The sequence below is a fragment of the Pieris rapae genome, chromosome 20 (genome assembly GCF_905147795.1).
Source record: "Pieris rapae chromosome 20, ilPieRapa1.1, whole genome shotgun sequence".
Taxonomy (NCBI): domain Eukaryota; kingdom Metazoa; phylum Arthropoda; class Insecta; order Lepidoptera; family Pieridae; genus Pieris; species Pieris rapae.
The window spans coordinates 6,449,740-6,468,615 of NC_059528.1; the positions used below are offsets into that span (position 1 = coordinate 6,449,740).

Sequence of the window (18,876 nt, forward strand, 5' to 3'; positions counted from 1 at the left end):
GGGTATGATATCAATTGATAATATTCGGGATTCGTTTTGTGAAACAGTGAGTAAAATAAATGTTATCGAATTAACTATTAATCCCTTATACACTGTCAATTTTAATTGCATGAATTCATTTGAAGACATGTATTGTCACTGTAAATTCATTTTTGAGAAATTTAATAAATTTGTTGTAGGTAGGAATGATTTATCTGATGCAAACCAACACCAACGCAAATCGTTTCACTTACCAAAGTTGGAATTAATGATTTTCAACGGTGATGTCATTAAGTGGCCGTTATTTTACGAATCCTTTAAACGTACCATTCATGAAAATCCTGATCTTTCAGATCACGAACGAATTCAATATTTAATAAGTAAATTATCTGATTCGGCCCTCTCTGTTTGTGCAGGTATAATTCCAAATGCTGAAAATTATGCTTTAATTTGGCAAACGCTTATAAACAAATACCATGACAAACGAAGTTTGGGTTCAGCTTATATGCAAAAGATTCTAGACTTCAAACCGCTTACCACCGCTTCACATAAAAATTTACAATTGTTTCTTGACAATTACTGCACCGCAATATCAAGTTTAGAATCATTACAATTAGAAAATTTAGCTGATTTTATATTACTATATTTATCATTGAAGAAATTAGATTCTAGTACAATTCGTTCCTTCGAATTACATAATATTAACAACCCTACAATACCTAGTTATAAAGATTTAATTGCATTCGTACGCGAGCATAATAGAATAGCTCAGCATTTGGATACTACTCGCACATTCGATAACAAACCGGTTTCTTCGCGTGCGTTTGTGTCGCTTACAGAGAAGCGGTCTAATTGTTCATTTTGTAAACGCATCGATCATTTTAATTTATATAAATGTAATTCATTTAACGAATTGTCTATAGATGATAAATACACTTTTATCAAAAACAATAAGGGGTGTTTTAACTGTTTAAGTTTATCGCATATGTTAAATAAGTGTAAGTCTGCATGGAATTGTCGTAATTGCCGCATGAGACATCATTCTACGCTGTGTCGTAATGCGACTGTTTCTCAAGAAAACATGTACGCTAATAACTTGAATCGCATGAGCAATGCAACTGCGCCGCTTGCTGGGCCTCCCGCTAATAATACACCTAATTTACCTCCACGCAGCGACAATCAGCCGATTAATAACTCAAATATTTCACTTTGTAATATTCGGCCGGCTATTTCCGAAAGTAATAATACATGTTTATTAGGTACGGCGCAAGTATATATATATGATTTAAATGGTAAACCACATACAGTTCGTGTTTTAATTGATTGTGCGTCTCAAAGCACTTTTATAACCATGAAATGTTGCAAAAGATTAAATTTAAAGGTTACTAAATTTTCGAATAAGTTTGTAAAAGGTATAGGTTCCGCTTCAAATCCGATAATAGGAGAAGTTTCTACTGTTCTTTCTTCTCGGATTAATAATAATTCTATACCTTTAAATGCCTTTATTATAGACAAAATAACAGACTGTTTACCGGTGGCACAAATTAAAAAGTCTTCGTTGAAACATTTAAACAATATTACTTTGGCGGATGAAAATTATTTTTATCCGTCAGAGATAGAGATTCTTATTGGTGCACCGCATTACGCCGATATAATGTTGTCGGGTCGTGTTACTGGCGCACCTGGCACTCCTACCGCTTTCGAAACAATATTCGGGTATATTATCATCGGTAACGTCCCCTTATTGGGTTCTGATTGCACCAATAACTGTAACAGTTATACCGCTATTTCGCTATGTTCTATAGTAGAACAACCGCAGTTAGAAAATTTAATTAAAAATGAAAAATTTCACCATGTTGCGGGTGATCAAAATCCTAGTGATTGTCTATCTCGCGGCTTATCACCCCCTGCATTTAAAAATAATTCTACTTGGTTTACTGGCCCAAAATGGTTAGAACTGGAATCATCTGAGTGGTCAATTACATCTCTAAACTCTGAAACAGCTGTTGATATAGAAGAAGAAAGAAAAATAGTCTCTATTCCTGCTACAGTGTGGAGTGATCCAAACCCAATTTTAGAACTGTCTCATCGAGTTTCTTCTTGGTTATTGTTTCTCCGTACAGTGGTATGGATATACCGTTTTCTAAAAAGACTTCCTAGATCTACTAATATCTCTGCTGACGATATTAGTTATGCTGAAATACAGATATTTAAGGTTTTACAAAAGGTATATTTCTATGATGTCATCCATAGCCTTAAAACTAGTGGCCGCTGCTCGCGTTCTATTCAAAGATTATGTCCCTTTCTAGATGCTGATGGGTTGATAAGGGTTGGTGGTAGATTAAAAAATGCCAATCTACAGTATGATCAGCAGCATCCTATTTTGTTACCGCGAAAGGACAGGATACTTGAGTTAATTATTTCCTATTATCATCGTCATAACTGTCACGCTGGTCCAGTCACTTTAATGGCGATTCTTCGACAACGTTATTGGATATTGTCGTGCCGCAGCATAGTGCGATCAGTTATACATAAATGTAACTTTTGTTTTAAAGCAAATCCTCATCCTATTATACCGCTCATGGGTGACTTACCAGACTATCGTGTAAACGAATCTAAAGCTTTCGTCCATACCGCTGTAGACTATGCTGGTCCTATTTCAATAATTCCTTATCGAAAACGTGGAGTCCGCTCTATGAAGGCTTATCTTTGCATTTTTGTTTGTATGGTGGTTCGAGCTGTACACGTTGAGCTTACTACAGACCTTAGTACCAGTTCATTTCTTTCTGCATTCAAGCGATTTATTGCGCGTCGTGGCGCTATTTCTGTTCTTTATTCAGATAATGCAAAGAATTTTGTTGGAGCAAAAAATGCATTATCAGATATATTTACACTTACAAACTCGATTGAATTTCATGATACATTTGCCACTGAGCTTGCAAATAATCGTATACAGTGGAAGTTCAATCCTCCTCGAAGTCCTCATTTTGGTGGCTGTTTCGAAATATTTGTTAAGGCTTTTAAGAACCATTTGCGTCGTGTGGTAGGTGAACAGTTACTAACGTATGAAGAAATGTTAACTGTTCTTACACAAATTGAATCAGTTATCAATTCTCGACCGCTTACACTTTTAAGTGAGGATCCATCTGAGCTCACAGCTTTAACTCCAGCTCACTTCTTGATGTCATCACCAGTAAAATTTATACCCGCTAGAATGAAAGTAGATGATGAACCAGTTTCACTTTTAAAACGATATGCGTTGTTGGATGGTATGATACAATCATTCAGTAATCGATGGAAATTGGAATATCTCCATTTGCTACAGTCGAGAACAAAATGGAATACACAAGTCAATCCTGTCACAATAGGTACAGTTGTAGTTATAGTGACAGATAATATCTCTCCACTTTCTTGGCCTTTAGGAAAGGTAATGGAAATTTATCCCGGAAAAGATGGAATTTGTAGAGTAGTTTTAGTCAAAACTGCAACGGGAATTTATAAAAGGCCTGTTGTGCGTTTATGCCCATTACCGAACCAATAAAACTGCCTACAAAACCGCTTACAAAACAACTTACAAAACCGCTTACAAAACCGCTAATAAAACCGCTTACAAAACAACTTACAAAACCGCTTTAAAACCGCTGATAAAACCGCTTACAAAACATCTTACAAAACCGCTTTCAAACCGCTTACAAAACAATATACAAAACCGCTTTAAAACCGCTCGATCAACCGCTTAATACACCGCTCTCCAAACTGCTTTATGAATCTTTTACAACCCGCTTTACAAAATCGCTTTACAAACCGCTAAACAAACTCATATAGTTCTATGATCTTTTTTACCAATCGCGAATATCAATTTTCTTTTCTCATTGTTATAACTATTATTTTTTTGTCTTTTTATTATTATTTCTCTTTATAAAAAACCCAAAGGTTTTTTAGGCCGGGGGCAATGTTCACGCCATCCAATCACCTTAGTCCTCTCTGTCCTCATTTTCTGTCCCAACCGCACCCGTTCCTTAAACACCACTCTCTCTCTCTCTTCAATATTAAAGTGTGGAAGGAGGGGACTATGAGACTTGCGCCCGCGCCTCAGAGAGAAGCCATTACCGCCGTCGCGAGGTCACGCTTGCTCACTTCTACTACTGTGTTTACGCTACCGCAGAGTACCAAGTACTTACCGCTTAATATTCTATACGTGGTCTTCTCCCACGGAGACAAGTGAAGTGCCTGAGGACTAAAGGTGAGTGGTGTTTCCCATATTTCTTCTTCTTTTTACGCCGCATTCCACTTGCCCCTCGGCCCACCTTTTCTTGGTCTCCGCCATTACAGTGAGGTTAACTAAAATAAAAAAAATAACGATTTTAACAAGATATCCACATTTTATTGATAATTTTCTTAATGATATTTCTATACAAAAAACAGTACACTAGCATCAGAAACTTAATATAAAATCTCATATTTCTATACAAAAACAGCATATTTCCACGAGAAACTTAACTCATAACGAAATTCTCGTCGCCATCTGACATCCGTCCAAAGCCGTCTTATTCTCTCATTGAGATCTTTAATTAATTTAAACCGATAATATTTCAGACGGTATTTGATTAAAAAATTGCCAACATCCTGTAAACAAAACAGAGCATCTCATGTTTCAGGCAGAGAAGTCTGCTAGCCTTCTCTCAGTATACCAAAAGGTGTTCCGATACATGCAGCTGATTTTTATCACGTCGAGGCAGAATATGAAATTCCATCCGACCTCTATTGTACCACGATTGAGCGTTTTTAAAAGTTTTTGCCACTATGTGGCACCAGTTGCCAAAGAAGTATTTCCGAACCAATTCGACTTAGGACTCAATAAAGGCACTTGCAAGCCATCTAAGATTGTCTATTGGTATCATTTCACATTAGGTGAGCCTTCCATTTGTTACGCAGAAAAATAATACCCCCGCCCATGTTTTATAGGCATATCGTCTTCTTACTAATTAATTCAAATACCAATCACACAATTACGTCAATTAATGTTTCTATAGTTTATGTTACTTGCGCGGGCGTGGCCTGCCGCCTACCGCCTCAAGATTGAATTGACAATATCTAGGCTGTGGTAAATGTAGGGGTATACATTTTTACCGTTTGGTATGATTTTATTTATAGGTATTGCATCTGTTGTCTAGAAATTAAACATAAAATCATTAAATTTGTCAATCCAAAAGGCAAGTAGGTGATCAGCCTCCTGTGCCTGATATATGCGATTGACTTTTTGGGTCTAAGAAAAGCCAAATTTCTCACGATGGTTTCCTTCAAGCGAATGTTAAGAAAGTCTAGTCGTACACAGCCGAATATCGAACCTCAGAGATGAAAGTCACAAGCTGAAGCCACTATGCGAAATCTGGTAACTTTCTTTAATAATTACCATGATTGAATGATAGCATTATTAAAATGTCTGTGAGATCCAAAAAAATGCTTAAACCCATCTACATTTATATATAAAAAATAATCTGTAATTATTTCTTTATTTATTTTATAAGAACATTATTTTAAATCATTATATGTCGAGATTTGTATCCTTTTTTTAAACGCGTTTTTCATTTCCGCCCCACATTTCAAATATAGAACACTGATACCACAGATTCTAATTTATTCACCCATAAACAAACAGAATGTTAAAACACACGCCGATAAAGAACTCATTCCACGCCGTATTAACTGCCAAATGGAACTCGAATTTAAACTTGTCCCCCTAATTAATACCGCCATGTATTGTTTGAACGGCGGGGCCGCGTCCATTTCAATAGTATTGGGCGAATAATGTTTTGTCATTTGGATATTCATTTATGGATACTATACATGTGCAATAAATTTACTCTTAGGATTAGAAAAACATCTGAACGTCACAGTGAAGACATGTGAAAGTAAATCCACGACATGAAATACAAGGTGACGCGAATCTTTAAAGTTTAAACCTGCCTAAACTCTATTCAAAGGTCGCTTGGAAGAGATCGCCTATAAAGGAGACGGCCCGCATTTAGCCAGCAACTTTATTACGTTTTATATTTATTGCTATCTTAGCTAAGAAGCATAAATAAATAGGAATATAAAAAACAAGAATTCCAAATTTGAATTTTGTTTCTAAATTTAAACAGGCTTACGTTTCGTGCTTACTCTATTTGAAGTTTTAATTTGTAATTTAAATGTCTATCTTTGACTAAATGAAAGAGAGGGTGGCATGCTATTTCGCGCCCAATTTCATCTCCATTAAAAACAAATTTCTATCAGAGTGCATTCGTGGTTAATAGGGCTGTATATCATCGAAATCGATATTTATGATTTAAGACATCAGACCTCTTTCGTTCTTTTTTATGATTTATTTATAACCTGCCAATGGACTAGTTCGAAATTCAAATGTCATGGCATTTTAATAATTTAAATTTCAAATGTTAGACCTGTTTATTAATTACACGAAGTTTATTAAAACTTTCGAAACGACTATGGGGCAGCAAAATTTCTCATATTGCATACACTTTTAAAAGAGTATTAATTATTTCAACTGCCACTACGTAATGGCATACCTTAGGTTTGATATCCATGACACAATAAATGTTTGAGGAATAGTATAGCAATGCATTCTAGAACGATCTATTTAATATTTCAATAAATAAATTATGTAAAGTACCTACATATACCTAACTTTCATATTAGTAAGGATACCAGAGCAAAATTATTCATTATTTTTAGCTACCAAAACAAAGAACTATAAATAAATCAGAAAGTAAAACTCATCTTCCACCTGCCAAACGCACGATATTTGCAAAGTTGATTTAATAAAAATCTAAATTCTTTTATACAAAGCCTTGAAGAAATTCAAAGACTTACATGTTGTTCATTTATTGTAAGAAAAATTGACATAGATTATAAAAATCGTAGATACTCGACATTTCTTTCTTACAGTTAAGGGTTCGGTGATTTTTATGTTAATTGTATTAAATAAAGAACGATCGTTATTGCAGACCTAGGATTAATTTACGTGAAAACTAATTGTTTCACCAGTACAGAAATGTGTTATTTTTTAAATTAGGTATATAATATAAGTAACGAAACTTAGACACTGAAAACTAATTTTAACAAGTTAAACATTGAAAGTTTTAAAAATTTTAAAAGACATCTCATTTTGTATAAGGAACGAGGTAGCTGAATACATAATAATTTTTTTTTATTAATTAGGTAAATTGTTATTAAGAATTGAATATTTTCCGACAAACATATTTTTCATAACTTCTTGTATAGTCCGTGCAAATAATCTATGACAGCTTGTAGCGTAGTTTCCGAAGTGGCAGATCATGAGGCGTGTCGCCTGGAGGCATCACGAGTTTCGCCTTTCTACGTGCCTTTTGTTTTTAACGGCAGAATGATACCAGGTGCCGGCGACAGTCCTGCAATAAGCACTAATAATATAAGTACAGTGTTGCCAATAGCTTGCAACATTTGGTAATTATTTTCAAATTGAGAATGATTGGTTGTCGGTTCTGGTAGTATTTGAACTATGATTGAAATTTGTATGGAATTTAGACGTAATAATTTTTCTGTCGTAAATATTATTCATTAGTGTTTCTGTCTGTGTGCATATTAAAGTTGAATTGCAAAACTATAAAAAAAGAGCGGTGTAATATAATTTGCTACTAAGAACATTTTGTAAGACTTATGAAGCTAAGGATATCAAAGGCATATTTCTGTGTAATGATAAAAATGAAATTTGTGTGTTCTTTCCGTAAATTTAAACTTTAAAATCATAGATAGACACATGGTATCTCAATCGTTTTAAACATTCCATATTTACAACAATTAAGATTAAAAATCAAAGACAAATTAGTAGCTCTTAACATTCTATTTTTAAAGTTGACAATCATTAAGATTGAAAATCACAGACAGATTACCTGAAATGTATTAAATTCCATTTTCAAAAACTGACATTCTAATGCTTAGTATTAAAATTCTAAATATATGATTACAGTCATAACTCAAGAATGAAGCCGAAAGGACCTATCTTAAAAATTATCTCTTGCATCGGGACTGCTCTATAGTGAATAACGGACATTCTCTATAGATAACTTTTATGATAATAACATTTGAATTGGCAATATATGGCCGTACAATAATTTAATTATCTATAGATGGATGAGACATGAAATTAAAGCAAAGATTTTTTATAAAATAGTTCTACTGTATAGTACGCCTCTGAACTGGCACCATACTCGCCTTATAAATAGTAGAAGCTCTACATTTTTATTAGACACAAGTTAATTAATTAACAAAAATGTAATCCGGCAAAACGTACTTGGAACACCTCAAAACGAGGTAACGCCACATGCGCCAAGAGTGAGGTAACGCCGCATACGTCATGTTTTTTCGTACGTGCCAGCCCCATCGAATTATAAAACGTTGACACGTCAAAACAACAAAACATCATCATCAAGCAGAAAACTGAAAATGACAATTGATTCCGCAACAAAACGCGCGGCCAATTTTGTCACAGATACATTTTGACAGCACAGAACACCTGCCCTAACGTTCTTAGGTAAATTATTGAAACTGGCATTAAGAAGTACCTAGTGGTATCGACAGTAACCGCACGCGCCCGCGGCTGTCACGATAAACGACCGGCCTGCCCGCCCTTAGACCATTTGACTGGCTTGCAGCTTTACCGACAACTTTAACATTCCTTTTTTAAATAAACGTCAAGGGAACGGTGTTTTCAATACACTATGGTATACCACAGATAGAGGTGACCCTCGCGTGAGACACCCGCAAATATGGAATTCAAACGTCAATAGATGACCTTCGGGAAGTCTCCTTGAAGAGCTTCATCATCGGATATCGAGGCAGAATACGAAATTTCACCTGTATTATAACGTCTGCTGTGCCACATCACTGTATGGAACCAGTAGCGCATTTTCGAACCATTTTCACTAAGGACTGTCCTACAGGAAAAAAGAGCAAATCTTTAATGTATGCCCTCTGGCATTGAGAGTGTCCATGAGGATGTCGTATCACATTCCCATTCCTTGGGATATAAAAAAAAAACATTTTGAATAATAAACCAAAACCCGATTACTTATCGCGAACTAGCTAAAAAATCACTATAAGCGTCACTAACCCCAAAATTACGGGCCACAGACTATAATTATGGAACCCCACTTTTTATAACTCGTATCGCCACAAATCTAATAATACTAATGACAGGATTCGATGCGGCTCTATAAGTGGCTATTACTCTATGGTAACGATCCCTTTTTGTCATAGTGCACATGTTTTTTTCTAATTAAGATATTTTAGCTTATCTTATCGGTATTTCTACATACATACATGCTTACAATCTTAAGTACGTAAGATTTTCTACAAATAAATTCATAAAGAGCAGTGTCTAGTAAAAAATAAAAATCCTGGGTAAAATTCAGGCTAAACGGCGTGTTGGTCGAAGGAAGAAAGCTTCACAACTTCACAACAACAAGGCTTCGCAACTATAGGGAGTGGACGGGTTTTGCAAATGCGGAAGAGTTGCTACATCTGGTGCAGGACGAGACGCGCTTCAGGAAACTGACGGCCAACCTCCAGTAATGGAGAGGCACTTGAAGAAGAAGAAATGTCTAGTAGCTTTTCTTCTCTTCTCGCAACTCTTATCCCTGAGGGCGTAGGTTCATCCCCCGGTGTACACCCATGGATGTTCTTTATATTTGCGTATTTGAAGAACGCTCGAACGGTTAATGAAAACATCGTGTCACACGTGAACAATGAAAAAGTTGAGGGTGTGTGTTACACTTGCCTATTATGATCATGAAACAGATACAGAAATCTGAAACGCAAATTTAGTTTTAATTTTAAATTCATAATTAATCGTTTTCTACTATATAAAACTCGATAAACTTACGTTTATATTGGTTAAAGAGAGAGTTGAAACATTCTAAACAGATTAGAACGTTTTTTTTAAATTTGTTGTTATTGCGCGTTATTGTAGGTGCTATGCATGTCTATGGTTAAGAGGCTGACAAATTCATTTACAATAAATAATTTAATTCAACTTTAAAGTCAATTTTCAGTCAGAAAACAATATTTTCGATACGCTTACATTTGTAATGATCAATAAAACAATTCTTTATGATTAAGCTTTGTTTATTGTCTATGTTTTTTGTTTATCAATGTAATCTGTTTTGCTTATGGTGTGTTTTCTTTTAAACTATGTAAATGTCAGATTACTTACAAATTAATAAATGCAGAAATGTTCTATTCCCGCATAATATTATAGAGTTGAGGCCAGAGACAAATCGATCAATGAACTAATGAACCCGTGGTATGGACTAATTGACGCAATCGCAGCGGGCGCTCGGCGGGAGGCCGTTACCGGCTGTCATCCCTGTCATTTTTCCCGCCGCGCGACACGTACGTCATTGTTTTGATTTAATTTGAAGAGTGTCGATTGGCAATAAGAAAACATATTTGACATATAATAAAGTATGCTATAGCTATGTTCCAATTAGAATTGTTTAATTAAGCACGGGGCATTTTTAAATTATTTATTTATTTAATTCAAAGACATAACAATTATCTGTCGTACACGAAACATCGCGCGACACAAAGACTTCTAATGTCGTTTGGTGTTGGCGATTTTTGCTTTAGAGTTTTTTAAGGAAACATGAAATTTATACTTAATAATAACGTTGTATTATAAATTTATTTTATTAACATAAATTACTTACTACACTTTTGAGAGCACCTAGTGGATTTATGCTTATAGTTGGTGTTTCTGTCTATGTGCGCATTTAGTTTTAGCTTGAACAGTGAAGGAAAACATTGTGAGGAAACTGGCTTGCCATAAACCTAAAAAGATGAACAAATGAAAACGTAAGGCACAGGAGACTGACATACGTTGACAGTGACAACCTACTTACCTATTAGATTGACAATTATTTAAGAAAAAGAAACAGCAATATGAGGTCTAGACCTAAAAAGATTGTCGTGCAACTGATCTATTATTTTTATAGTTACACTTTTAAATAAAATACAAACCTACCTTTTTTTTATAATTATCGTGAGATGAGCTCTTAAAACTAACAAAACAAGCCATATCGAATTATAAGGTTTTCTAAATTCAAAAATATCTTGGGGTATCAACAATATGTACTTGGGCGGACACGCGTCACCCATTAGGGTGGCCAGGGTAAAAAATAATACTTCATTGTCTGACACACGGCAACACTCGATATCACTACTTTATTAATTTTGACAGCTCTCGACATTAGCTTGTTACGGGTATCCATTTATACGATAATTGGATAATGTATGAATATATAGAATATTATTATATCGATAGATATTATAATTATAAAGTAGGTGCGGTTTGAAAATTATTTGAATAATTATCATCTCTTGTATTAAATATATATCATATTTCATATATTTTTTTTATTTTGTTTAAAAAATGTTTTACAAAACTAGCCTGGCCGGATGGTGAATTTATAAAAAATGAAATGTCTATACACACATTTTATTACGGCGCATATCGTGAATCACACTTAGTCTATAAAATATATTTATCAAAATACAAAAATTCAAAAATATATATTATCTATGCAAATGAATTACGCTGACAGAAGCGAAAATAAATTATTTTGGCGTTCAGACATAATAAAATATATAATATTATTATCTTGAGTATAAAAGGGACGAAAATAATATTTTATATGTAATTTAACTAAAGATTATTCAAAGCTCAACTATGGGTGTAATAAAATTGGTTTAGGGAATTGAAATCGCGATAGAGATTTTCCCGCCAATATGGTTAGATTGATGCCAATTTTCAATTTGAATTTCGAACGTTGTGGGAAGGTGACACATTTACGGAGGATAAGTATTTCTAGAAAGTATTTAAAAAAACATACCTACTTCAAACGTTGAAATGGACGACAAAATTATATTTTGATTTTGAATAGTATTTTACAATTATATTAAAAATTTTCAATTTAATTGTAAAATTGTGTAAAATAAACGCGTACTATTTGTTTTAAAAGTAAGTAAGCAAACGGGCAGGAGGCTCAGCTCATGTTAAGTGATATGTGATATAGCATGGACACTCTCAATGCCAGAGGGCTGCCCGAGTGCGTTGCAGGCCGTTTAGAAACTTTTTGAATCATCATAAATTGTAATTAATTAATATTATTTTTGTTAACAACTGAATTGGTTAGTACACATCAAACATATTCAAAATATCAAAATCATTTTAAAAAGTTTAACTTTTTTTAATCCATATTTCACAAAAACAGTAATTGTCACAATTAAACTCTATCAAACTGTATTGCTACAAAACGGCCACATTATCTGTGCACTAGTGATGTGCGATTAAATATAGTAACGATGACTATGATAGCAGTACGGATAAACGAATTTATATTTATAGTATATATATTGTTATACTGTATTTATAACAGTAATATCAAATGTTAAGTTTTCTTAATTATATGTTAAAAAGTTCTTTCTGATTCTAACACAAATTATCAGCAAATATTTAATATAAAAAACTTTGGTATCCTTTATTAGACATAATGGAAAATATATAATAACGATCATTTTATATAAACTCAAATCAGCAAGATCTTGCGTCACAAGTGGAGATCGCTGGAACTGAACATGATCGCTAAACTTCGCTGAACAATCCTGATGACGATTCATTGTAGCTCTTGCCATTGGGTTTACGTGGACAATGGGGAAGCATTTTGGACGCCGTCTGTCCCACCTAAGGATATAGAAAAATAATATTTCTATTTCTTTTTGGTGTGTCTTTGTCACTCTTTAACACTCAATGCTGGAGGGCTTGCGTGTGCCGGTCTTTTAAAAGTTGGATCGCTCTTTTCTTGAAGGACTCTCGATTGAATCTGTTCATCAGATAAGCTTCCAGTTCCCGTTTGCCCACTGTTCTTTAAAAAAAATATAAGATTAATGTGTGTCAAGCGAGGAGTAAATTTTATGTGTAATAACAGAACATCACCTCGTACTAATCGGTGATATCACGCGTGATATCACTTCGCATGTCTAGTATTGGGTCGTTTACATTAATTCGCCGTCGTATTCGGGACAATTTGGGCCGATCTCTAAGACAATATAATTTGACTGATTGATAGCCACGAACACGCGAGATGCAGAGAGGAATTTACATTCTATAGATGGGCACCGATTTAAATTATTTTTAACTAACGCAGTCTATGTATCGAATGAAGTAATGTAGTCTGTGCGAAAGGAGAACCTATATGTCTTTAATCTTTGCCAAAAAGGTTTTACTACTCAGCGAATCCTAAGCCTCAACAAAATTAATACAACAATAAGGATAGGGACAATTACGGGCCACTGTCTCCGTAATAAACATATCGTCCTTGGCGCGATAGGCCAAATGGTCTAAAGTATTTCCGAACCAATTCGAATTAAGGTCTTTTAAGAATAGAGCGTACCAATTCTTGAAAGACCAGCACTTACGAATACATAGATGGGTACACCAAAAAGAAGTAGAAATAGTATTCTTCTAGTCTTTTTTAAAATTGACATCGAATAACGCATTTACCTACTGGTTAAAAATAATAATAATAAAAGAACTTTTATTATTCTTTTTTTATTGTTTTTGATATGTCATTTTTAATCTTTGATTATTGTTATTTTGTGTTGTTATGTGTGTGTTTTGTTTGTAATAAATGCTATGTCTGTCTGGTTAGTTATTTAACTATAGTTAATGGAACAAATATTAATACAATTTTTAACTACATATCAAAAACCTCGTCCTAAGTTGTAGGGAAAGTGTCTTATTGCATTGTATTTAGCAACCATATCAGACCGCACTCAGGTGAATTATAATAATTTTCTTTCCGTGTTCCCGCCTCGTTATTTAAACACAATTTACGACGATGATAGATTTGAATTTTTTATAAAATAAAATTAATCTATTATTGTTCGTAATAGATTAATTTTTATTTTATAAAATTTAATGAGGGTCGTGAGGGTGATCCCAAAAATATTTTAACTCGGCTGATCCGCGCATTGCATGAGTCGTTGTTAAGCTTTAGTTGGGTAAAGTTAGATGCATTTTTATACATACTGTTTTTCTTCATTTCTTGCCTATAGTTACGTCCTCCATTAAGACTTAGTGAGTGTTTTTGTGCCTGTTCGTGAAGTGTTATTGTAAGGCAAGGTACAGCATCAGTCTAACCTCTTTTCTCATTATAAGACTAGTGTAGATTTAAGGCCAGCTATTTATAATTTTATATGTTAAAACTACAACGTGTATATAACAATCATTCTACGAAAAGATTCTTTCCGTATATCACAAAGCAGTTTATAATTGTATGGTGCGCGCCGGTCCTCACCTCTAATTGTAACTTTAAATATAGTAATTTTGTTTTACGACTCCAAATGATTTGGTCGAGTTTTGTTTTCGAACCGACTAAACATATTTGGTTGTGAAACAAATTTTTCGGCTTTGCTTTTAAATATCTCATTAAAAAGTATTCAATGACAATATTGATATAATATATAATTACAAATTATTGACTTATCTTTATTATATTAGCTAAAGTTTTTATATTACATTTATGTTACATTTCGTAATTTTATCAGCTATTGTTTTTGTACGCACAAGACGTACGTACGTGGGTGTAGATTTTCTTAATTAATATTAATTTATTCAACGAAAACATAATCATATATACAATGTTATGTCATTATGTCATTGAGGATGGCATGGCAGAGCATACTGTAGCAGAGGGCTTTGAGTGAAAACCCAGCTCCACATTAGCACAAATTCACCTCATTAAAAATGGTAAAATCTCAAATCATCCAATAGTTTCGTGGATTATTCAATGCAAACATACAAATCTTTCTTCTTTTATTGGTGTACCAGTATTTTTATTTCCATTCCATATGCCATTCTATATTCTGTATTTTATTTTTGGTAAGTAATCATTGTATACATTTTTTTTTTTTCAAAACTACGTAGAGTCACATGAATTCACTATAATTTACCAAAAATTCCAAACACGCCGATTACTGAGGTATTCCTGCGCACGCGACGTGTAATCACAATCATTTTAATATTAGACCCAAATATGTAGACTATGGAAATTGGATCATAATGACTGCCATAGTTTTATACGCGACTCTGTCAGTAATTTGGAAAAAATCTCTTCTCCCTTTTCATTTTTTTAAGTTTGGCGTTTGGCGCGTTAGGAAAAAATGATGAGAAAATTTTTTTGACAACCTGAAGTTAAATATAGTCACATTTTAGTTTTTCTATTGCTATTGCATTATTTTTGCAAAAGTAGAATAAGGCGAAAGAGACATTTATTGAAAAGATTGTTATCTAATAAGAAGCGTACAAATTCTTAAAAGGCCGGCAACCCCTTGTTCTATAAAAAAAAAACTTGTTACGCCAAAAACTTCTAACACGTCTGCAGAAGTACAAAGACGTTTTTTTGGGGGAGGCGGTCAAGAGGCAGTAGACTCACTGTTAGGTAACAGCCGTTATTAAAATATTTCTATTATAAAATCCTTTTCTGCAAACTTGTCACCATGTATTAATTTATTGAAAATATCACATGGTAAAGACAATGTTAAATTAAATCTTTTTTAAAATAAATCATATTATTTTATGCCATAAATTTTATAAAAAATTCAAAAATTTTACCGTGATATAAAAAAAATTAATTGATCAGCTAAATACCAAACATATCAAGCTCGCGAAGAATTCGAATGAGAGGTGACTGAACTCAAATAGGGTTGGTCGACAAATATGTCAAAATTATTACAGAAAAAGGATTTGCTTTAGACACTAGATAAAAAAAATTATATGCTTAAAATCCTTCGTTATCGATTCTATTTAAAATACGTTGACCATTGAAATATAATCGTATATCCATGTATAATAGTACTTAGTTATATAGAGCGTATTTAATAAATCGCATACCTATGTAAAAGTGTAATTCTCGCCAAAATAGCTGAATTGGCGATGGATTTTTGTTTTAAAGTTTGATTACTGTTATAAACATAAAATTCGTCCTTATCCATTGCGCTTAACACTTAGTTACTAATTCTTGAGCGTTTAAAATTATAACTGCGAATATAACTGTCAATATTTAATAAAATACTATTATAATAAAGTTTGATTTGTATAGGATGTGTATGGTTCCCGCCAAAACAGCTGAATTGGCGACAGGTGTTTTTTCTGTTTCATTGATACGCTTAAAATACGTCGTTATGGATTGTACTTATTTAACACGCATTGAAATACTTTGGAGGTTGAAATATAAGCCTATATCTAAGTATTATGGTTTCTATATCAATAGTTAATTTAATAATATTCATCTATAAACAACAACAAAAATGGCGATGTTTTTTTGTTTTTCTGTTAAACAAACGCTGTCTGTCGGTTCTGCGCCTGCTTTCACGATACTCCAGCTTTGTAGGGAATGCAGAAATACCTTTTATTATAATAATTTGCATTTCAACAAAGACAATGTGTTCCGTCAAACTGCACCGTTTTAAATTCTTTTTACAAAGCCATAGATGATGTCATTAAAAATACAGTTAATAACGGGCCGCCATAACAAATCGGGCGGTGAAACAAAACGATTCCAAATTTAAAAAAATGTGTAAATTTATCACACGTTTGACAGTTAGGATACTTTTTTTATTGACAATGGTGTTCGGGCCACCGTGACGAAGCGAAATGGGATATTAATGTTGTGCTAATTAAAAATATTAAGAGCAGTGTTGACCTAGTGGCTTCAGCGTGCGGCTCTCATCCTTCGTCGTAGGTTCGATCCCCGGCTGTGCACCAATGGACGTTCTATGTGCGAATTTAACATTTTGTTAGCGGTTTGGCCTTAGACCCAAAACATCGCCATCGACGAATTATCATGAAACAGATGCGGAAATATATAGCGAATAAACGCTAATAAACCTAGAGGTAGATGCTTCACCAGGAGACTCTCATCATAACACTTGCTCGTATGGTAAAGAAATACATCACAGAAGGCTGATCACCTACTTATCTATTATATCTATTAGAGAGAAAACAAATGATCACGATACAGATATCTGAGGCCCACTCCTAAAAACCCACCACTGATTTGTTTATTTTTAAATAACATTTAAACTTAAATGATTTTCTTATTTTAATTCCAAACGCTTGACATCAATGTTTTCTTTTAAATTCTGTAAAAAAAAACTCGCGTTCGCTTCTCACCGTTAAACTCAAAAATTGCAGGCAGGTGCAGATGAAAGCCTGTAAAAATATGGACAAAGAGATTTTATTTAAATATAAATAATATATTATTTTATTTAAAGTATTCGTTACTCAGTAATTATAAGTAACAAAAATATTTACAATTTTCTTAACCTACATAGTAATATTAAAAAAAAAACTTAAACACACTGAGAAAGATTGGTTCCTGTGGTTCGTTTTACCTTCAATGCTGGCAGCATTTCTTCGCTGTATTGCGATACTTAATCTTTGAGTAAGGTAAGCACTAGCACTCTGAGGTCAAACTTAAATCTAATCTTATACTTTATAAACGAAATCAGTCAGTCAAGTAGGTACTTAAATATCTTTATCCCAAACTGTTTTTTTTAATAGAACAGTGGACAGGAGGTTCACCTGATGTTAAGTGATACCGCCACGGACACTCAATGCCAGAGGGCTCGCGAGTGCGTTGCCGGCCTTTTAAGAATTGTGTAGGCTATAATGTAGAGACAGAAGAGTTTTATAATTAGGTTTATCCTAAATCCTAAAATCCAAAAGTTCACATAAGTTATCGTGAAATAAACGCTGCCTGTATATTGGGAACTTTGCCAAAAGTGACGCCTTTTAATAATATATTTTAGGTAATAATTTTTAAGTTATTATATTAGAATTATTTTTACGTTATGTTTGAATTTATATGCATTTCCCAAATTTAAAAAAAAATGTTTTTAACCAAATTGTTAAATGGTCAAATACAGAATTGTCGTTCGTTATTCATTAGGTAAAGGTACAAAATCAGCGGAACCTTTCAAATTCCGTCTCTAAAAACCAACTCCTAGGATGGTTTCTCTCCAAAATCTTCGTGAATACAACAGAATAAACACTACTTATCCAGAGCTTGATAGATTCTGTATATTCTGATACGTTATCCGCTATTTTACTAGTAATTGTTCGCTTATTGTTAAGTAAAATCTAGAAATCATAATTGGATGTGTTTTTGTAACATTTATGTTTGCCATGATTATTTACTTCTAACAAACATAAAAAAGGTTAATTATAAGTTTTGTTCATCAATAGAAACAATACCTATTTCTATGAATAGAGTTTAACTACGTCAATACGTCTGGCTTTCTATTAAAATATTACTCTAACCTAAACAAATATTATAAGAAATCATAAAAAATTACGATTAATCCTTTTTCACTAGCTACAATAGATGAAATCGATACACAAAATGCAACAATTGAATTCAATACAATCGATACTGTAGCAAATCGAACGGAAATAGGCTCACAATTGCACACACCATTCAAACCATTGTAACCAAACAGGTGCACCGAAAATCCCATGAAACCTTCAAAAAATCAATAGACAAACACGAATCAACGATAACAAAACGTCACGTCAAATGCTCACTTAACCCTACAATAACCATAAAGAATTACAATTAAACGCGGCTAAAAAACGTCATAATATTGTCCGCAACAGTCGCACAGAGGGCAGCGGGAGCCAATGGGGAGGCGCCCTGCTCCCAAATGCCTCTTGTGGGCCAATGGCACTCCCCGGGGCGGGGCCTCGAGCTTTCGCCCCCAGCGAAAACCTTTTCGCCTCCAGTCGTTTACAGATAA

The 18,876-nt window shown here is 33.7% G+C and overlaps 1 protein-coding gene across 1 annotated transcript; it reads left to right on the plus strand.

Annotated features, from left to right (window-relative positions):
* The first annotated feature begins 1,929 nt into the window (after positions 1-1,929).
* LOC123690075 lies at positions 1,930-9,978 on the plus strand. The gene is made up of 3 exons (XM_045632737.1): positions 1,930-4,310; positions 4,644-4,645; positions 9,948-9,978. The coding sequence occupies exon 1, from the start codon at positions 2,447-2,449 to the stop codon at positions 3,518-3,520; it is 1,074 nt and encodes a 357-aa protein (XP_045488693.1). The 5' UTR covers positions 1,930-2,446; the 3' UTR covers positions 3,521-4,310; positions 4,644-4,645; positions 9,948-9,978.
* Positions 9,979-18,876: the final 8,898 nt, after the last annotated feature.